This window comes from Notolepis coatsorum (assembly GCF_963971535.1).
Source record: "Notolepis coatsorum genome assembly, chromosome: 13".
Taxonomy (NCBI): Eukaryota; Metazoa; Chordata; class Actinopteri; order Aulopiformes; family Paralepididae; genus Notolepis; species Notolepis coatsorum.
The window spans coordinates 74,786,829-74,794,318 of NC_140177.1; the positions used below are offsets into that span (position 1 = coordinate 74,786,829).

The 7,490-nt window shown below is 39.6% G+C and overlaps 1 protein-coding gene across 1 annotated transcript in view; it reads right to left on the reverse strand.

Moving 5' to 3' along the window:
* pax3a (paired box 3a) overlaps window positions 1–2,663 on the reverse strand; it is a gene marked incomplete at both ends in the record, with an annotated part of 25,459 nt that extends 22,796 nt beyond the window's left edge. Inside the window, 4 exon segments of the mRNA XM_084326992.1 lie at window positions 1,020–1,163; window positions 1,470–1,599; window positions 1,982–2,217; window positions 2,579–2,663. Of these exon segments, the coding sequence (XP_084183118.1) occupies window positions 1,020–1,163; window positions 1,470–1,599; window positions 1,982–2,217; window positions 2,579–2,663 (595 nt within the window).
* Window positions 2,664–7,490: the final 4,827 nt, after the last annotated feature.

Here is a 7,490-nt window from a genome sequence, read left to right on the forward strand (position 1 = left end):
AAACGGGCATTTTCTCTGAGTGAGCAGTCTATAAAACAGGTCGGACTGAGCCTATTGGTGTTCCTGAATAATTCATCGCTCATTGCGGGTCCATAATGTCTTCTCCTGGCCCTTTGTCAGCGCATTTTTTCTCCCTTTCTCTCCACATTTTGAAAAGCTTTGTGGTCTTTTTGTACACCGCTGAGCCGCTCACTGGAGCGGGCCTTTGTGCGCGTCAACCCGAAGTGTGAGTTTCAATGGACTCTCGCGGCTTTGTCTCCCAAGTTCATCCTCAAGTGTCCGATTGTGCCCAAGGAGAAACACTTTCTTATATGGACGAAACAGTTGGACAAATGTTTGATCACGTTCATAGCAACGCTTGTCCTCTATAAAAGTTTGGTAAATGCCAGTCAAGCAGTTGCGTAAAAGCTGCACCACGCGCGTAACTGAATTTTCAATAGATAAAGTGTATTCACCGTTAAGAGCATCACTTTTAAACTAAGCACAATAATAAATACAACTAAACTAAACCAGACAAATCAAACCAAAGAGAGAACTTTTTTTTAGGATACAGATAAATAAACAAGTGTTTCTCGATTGTTATTTTCCGTAATCAAAATTAAAGTAACAGCCGGCCTTAGTCGATAACTTTTATCATGTAAAAATACATCCGTATAGACATGATGTAGCCAAACAAGCCAGGAAACATTATGAATATTCCAGATCCCCCCCCTGTCATTAAATGTAATTGTCAGCATTTTTTTATGAATACATCCACTGGGTAGCATGGCATATTATTTACTAACTAAACAAGCCCACTTTAATTAACTGTAAATTGTTGGCATGCAGGCAGCAGCTGACATTTCGTAGCGCCACCTGAGTCCAAAATAGCCATTAATAGGACAATATAAATATTTTTCAAGAAAACCAACCCACTGAATTATTTCTTCGTATGTTTTTATTCACTGCATTTTCCGACAGAACGCGTGTTCGTGTTGTAAAACGATTTGAACCTATAGAATCGTCGGGCTACTACTCACATCTATCTCCTAGAATGCCATCGATGCTGTGCTTCGCTCGTCGTTCGTTCTCCTCCAACTCTCTCTTCTCGATCTCATCATCGTCCTCTTCATCCTCACCGACTCCCCCGAATTTACAGCGCATGATGCGACTGATTGAACTCACTTCGAATTGGAAAACAATTTAAGTTAAATTAATCAATAAATTATATGTAAAAAAAAAAAAAAAAAAAAGATTGGCCTACATTTGTATGAAAAATATAGACCACCTGCTGCTATTAAACAATAATGATTTCCCATGAAAATACCTCCCTTTAGCCACTTAAAGGCGATATTTTCAGGAAATATATATATTATATGATACCAAAAATGCTTCTTATTATGAAATGTAAAATAACAGGCCCATAACGTCCCTGACTATTTTCAAAGCATATGGATAAAATCTTCCTTGAAATCATGCATGGTATATACCTGAGGGAACCGTGTTCCTGTCGCAGACTCCATCTTTCAGTAATTTGTCCCTGACCTCCCAGCTGAACATCCCCGGGTTATCTCTCTTGTACTCTTCGATTTTCTTGTCCACGTCCGGAGAAGTCGTTAGCTTTACAAAGCAATAAGGAAAGTTTGTCAATATGGAGATGAAAAATACACAGGCCTATATGAGTTCAATATGCAGAGTGGATGAGAGCCGCTTGCGTAAATGTTACCAAATAGGCCATACAATACAAAGTCAGCAATACCACGTCGATTCAATATTTAGGCAACAATAATATTAATAATAATAATAATAACAATAACAATAATAATAAGTCTCCCCACCCCCTGGTTATGTCATACATTTTAAAGGCATAGATATACCAAACTCATCCAAAGAGAGAACGAAGCAAACTTCTGACCATCAACAAATTGATATTGAACAAATATTATATGGTGTCCTTTTATATGTTTTGTTGCTTGTGCTAGTAGCCGTTAACAGCCCTCACCTTGGGCTTGCTGCCTCCGATTGCGCCTGGCCTGATGGAACCTGTTTCTTGGTACCGACAGAGGATTTTGGAGACGCAGCCGTGGGACACCCGGAGCTGACGAGAGATGACACACGGCCGGATGCCGTGATGGGCCATCTCCACGATTTTGTGCCGAATATGGTTGGGGAGAGGTCTGCCATTTATGAAGACTCCACCGAGCTGGTTTACACGTCCCTGACCTAACGGAGTTGAGACTGGACAGGGGGAGTGCATGACATTTAATAACCACAACAACAAAAATAAAAGTATAGCCTTGGTCTGGAACGACTGTTAGATCAAACCTGGCAGGTCTAACTTTCCCTATCCGTTCTTACGTTGTACAGGCATTTAGTAAAGTAATTGTTTTTAGGTTATGAACTGGACAATATGTCTTAACTATTTTATGCAACAGTATAGCCATGACTCCTAACGGCATTCAGTTTGCCCGTAAAAGTTTGAACTCATGGTATCAATAAAATACCAAACACCTATCCTAAGTTGTGCGGCAGTCTGAAACCTTTTCTCAACTTTGATAAAACGTTGCATTGACAGTAAATGTTAATAATAATAACTTACCCTCCAAAGAGTACCCTCCCCGTGGGTAGTTTTGGTGTGGAGTTGGTCGCATCATTCTCGGTATGCCCCCTGCCAGCGCTGTCATGACTCCAAACCCTCTATCGGGCGACAACCCAGATGGAATTGTGTTTCTTGTTCGATTATAATCCTCCCAAAGACTATTGTACTTTGGGTCGACGAAGCAGGAGGCCTCCAGGTCCTCGGTGTTGGTTCGACAAGACGGCAACATGCGCAATACAACAAGTTAAATCCTTCAGAAATGGTATTGTCTGGTATCCGGTTTGATGCTCGATATATATAGCCTAAAGTGTGGTTTTCACCAACGTGCTGCATGTACACTAAGTTAAAACGACGACAAGCCGCTCTTAAGGTTGTTGTTAAGCGTCCTGAAGGGATTGGGAGGATGGATGGAAGTCAAACATTTTATCTGTTGTTGCTCTCCCGTCTGACTCCGCGCTCTGCGTTGTGATTGGTCTATGAGTTGAATGTCCTGGGGCCGGGAGAGCTTGCTCATTGGACAACTGGAGCTTTCCTCTGGACTGACCTTATGAGTTCAACTTGTTGTTCCACTAGCTCGTGATGGGCACTAAATGTTTTTTTTATAGTGCAACACTGAACCATCTCTGATTCCAGTACATTTGTAAATAGAAATGCCCCCTCTTAGGGAACATTTAAATTATAAACGCATGCTTTGCTTTTATGTATTATTTTTTTGTATTTTATAGCTTCATAACAAATCATTATTACTCTAACCATGGCTGATGATCAGTGACTATATCAGAGGCAAGGAATTTAGGTCTATTTATTTAAACAGTATAGGAGAATGCGGTCATTTGGGATACAGGGACAGCTGGGACTGTCTTTTTAACTGAAAGTAGTAATGCCTATGCCATGCACATATACCCATCTACACCCTCTGGAGACCCATTCCTCATATTTTATCTAACGCTTTCTAATTTGCAGTGTTTTAGTATATTTTTGCCTGTTTTCGTTCTTTTTCTTTTAAAATACATAATTGCAAAGCTTATTTTCTTATTTCAGTTTATGCTATACTGTTAGCTGTGAAGTGTTGATGATAGCTAGCATAACAGTGGAAAGTGTCTGCTCTCCATGGGACAGGGACAATTACCCAGGTTTGGTTGCAGGGACAGCATTGTGACTATATTGAAAACTGCAATTGAAGGCTAATCAACTATTGACTACATGATTTGGTAACTATATGCAGCTGATAAGAGCCACTGAAATGAATACTAAAGACATGTGAAATAATTTGACAAATGTAATATTTTTCTTTCAAAGGAATATGTCAACAATATTATAGATCCATATTTCATATTCAAATTATTTTGTGTATTCCTGTTCTCTGTGAGTAATGCAAGGTTATTTTATGTTGATACAAACGTGTCCCAACCAACCCCGCTCTACAGTAATACAAAAATAAAAATAAAAGGAGTCTCCTAATTGGCTTCTGGTAACCGCATACTTGCTGTGTATGACTATGATAGGTGTTTTGAACTGGAATGTGTTATGTGTGATTATGATTATTCAAAGCCTCTAAAAACTGCATGGTGTGGAAATAGTCAAATGTATATATTGTATCAAACCTGAGTGTCATATTAAGCATCCACCAACATTTCATTAAAAAACATGTTTATAACTATTATAAAACCCAGCTCAAAAACAGCTAATTTGGCTGGCCAGACCTTTTCTCACAATGGTCTTGGGGGCATGATCAGACCAGGTTGATTGACAGCTCCCTTTCAGCTCAAGTGCCATTTCATTTTCCATTTAAAAACGTTTTGCTGCCATGGAATAAACTACCAAATCTACCAAATGTAACATACTAGTTACTTAGAAAGATTGACTATACTAACTAGCAAACTAGGGTAGACCATCCAAATCTGTGTTTTTATATAGCTCCATAGTAAGAAGCTATGTTATTTGTGTATAGCATTTTCCATTCATTTACATGAAACAGTTAGCATTAGCTTTGCTATATAGACCTTTGGCCAGAGGCTGAGTGATTTTTATGATCGGTTCACGGAATTAATTGCATCACTTTCGTAATAAAATGTCAGAGCATAACCATGCCCAAGCAATTCAAACCCAATATCAGGAAAGTTTACAAAAACTTAAATTACTATATTTTTTATTTGGATTGAAACACATCTCTAATACTTTGATGCTTAATTACTATTATGTACAAAATACCCTAGATTTCATAGTGAAAAGTCTATTGTGGATTTGAATTTCCAGTGGGTTTAATGTTTCTGCTTCACTGTGCTGTCACCCTCCTGGGATGGATGAGTGCGAGGTCGGAAAGGTCACCGAGTTGTGGGATGACATTTTAAGGGGACATTTCAAGGAGAAAGAGAGTAGAGTTTAATCTGTGCCTAACAGCAGATCTCAGGTGTGGGTTGCATTCCAGCTGTGATTTAGATACAGTAACAGAGTCCAAAACGCAGGAGTCTGACGGCTGAATTCATCTTCACTGGTCAGTTCCTACAAATCATCCTGAGTTGAGAAGGATGGAGGATGGTTTCCATATTCCTAATTCCCTTGGCTTTCAGGAGGTATGGCTACCTATAATCATGGGTGAGCTCCAGATGTCTGGAGATCTGTGGATACTTTTTAGGCCCAGTGTGGAGGCTCCTCTATATGGGGTGTGCCGAATGTAAAATTGTATGTATTGAAAATAACAAAGGTTGTGAATTATAACCCTATAGTTATATTAATGATGGCAAAGTGTCTTGCAGGGCCTATTTAACAAATGGGTGAAGTTGACATGAAACCCTGATCAGTATGCCCACTGTCCCTGTAAATGGTAATGGTAAATGGACTGCATTTATATAGGGCAGGATCTAACCGGGAACCTTCTGATTACCTGAGAGGAAATGGCTGAGAAGGAAATAAAACCTTGCCCTAGTCTAAAATAATAGATAAGGGTAGGGAATAAGGAAAGCAGGGTAGCCAACTAAGGAACCCTGAAAGCACTGACCCTATAGCCCAAATGTTCTCAAGCCACAGTGCAGAGAACTATTAAGCAGTGAACAATCTGAATGCCTTGATGATCAGTATAGGAGTTATCAATTGTAACCAGATGAGAAGACAGGCATTCCAATGATTAATTGTGCATATAAATTCCCTACTGGGAAAACATGGGAGCCTGGATAACCTCACAGCTAGGCAAAGCTATAGGTAGATGAGGGAGGACTCCCAAGCTGAGGACATACTGGGAGAGAGACCATGGTAAAAACAGATAGTGACAAAGGGAAGACCAAGAGGCTGCTGCACAGATGTCTTCCACTGAAGGCCTTCTGAGAAGGGCAGAGGAGGCACCCTTTCCATGACCCGACATGCAGAGTCTGTCCTGTAGCAGAAGCAGAAGGCAATGCCTTCAGACGACCATTGTGACAGGTGTTTCTTTGACAGATACATACTCCTTTCCCCATCGGCAGAGTGGGGAGGAGGGTAGGATGCCTTAACCCTCCAGTCACCCTTGTCGCAATTCTGGTCAAATAGCCTTTTTTTCACGTGTGTTTGTGGATAGTGTTGGCAGATTTGATGTATATGCCAAAAAAGTAGCTCAGTATCACATCTTGGACTCACATTACAATAATCCATGTAACCCTAACCCTAACGCCCTAACCCTAACCCTAACCCTAACCCTAACCCTAACCCTAACCATAACCCTAACCCTAACCCTAACCCTAAGAAATGGTTAAAATCCTGAAAATGAATAAATATTCGATATGTATGGTGAGAACTGAAGTTAATAATGATATTCATGAAAAGAAATTGGAACAATACATGAAAAATATATGTTTTACTGAGATCGCAGTTTCTGTCACTAGGGAGACATGTGGGTTTTTTGAAGGGTGACTGGAGGGGTAAGAACAATCTCATTCTCCAAGGACTTACGACAAAAAGGGCTTTCTCTTAGGGCCATTTGAGACCTTTTCGGGCCGATTTTGGGATTCACCAACCGTCCCAATAAAACATATAATAATTAATATTATATTATAATATAATGGGTCTCATTCCCGAACGAATTTATGACAAAAAATGTCCTCTTAGGCAGATTTCTGCCCATTTAAGACATATTAGGGCTGGGAGCGCGAGTCCCCAAATGTTCCTGAGATCAGATTTGAGCGTGGCTGAGAGCAGATTTAAGAGTGCTGAGGAGCACACTTATGATTGATTGACTAATTGAAAACTGTATTAACTTGACAGACTGTGTTCTCATAGTGATTCCTTCATGTCAACGCTACAGGCCTCCTTGGAATTAATTACTTAATCATAATTAAAATAAATATGACAATATTTGTACGATAAGAAATTACGCATTTGATGTCGGAAAAATAAATAATATGGATTCATCTGATCACAAGGCAGCTGCTTAACCATATCTGAACCAGCTATTTTGGACAAATGTATAATTACTTTAATTACTCAGATATTCAAACACAATTATGCAATTATTGTGAAATGATTGAAAATAATAATTATTTAAAGGGGAGATGAAGCATAGCGATATAAACATAGTCATAGCATCAAATTAGTATTTAGATAAACCACAGAAAAAATCATGTTATAAAAATAAGGTGTTTCTAAGAAAAAACGATTTGTTATGAACATGTGCGCCGCCATTTTGTTGCTGACGTCACGGTGTTGGTTTGGTATATACACTGCTGGTTAGCTGCCTATAGTAAACATGGATTGTCGGGTCAGTCAGTAAATAAAATGTTGCCTACCAAACAACGGGACCGCGGTGGTTCTTTTTGTATTGCTCCTGGCTGTTCAAACAAATTTTACCGTGTGAAAGAGAGAGGAAAGTTGGTTCATTTCCACAAACTACCAGTGAAAAAAACAGTGTTGTTGGCACATTGGCTGGCTGCACTCAAACGGCGCG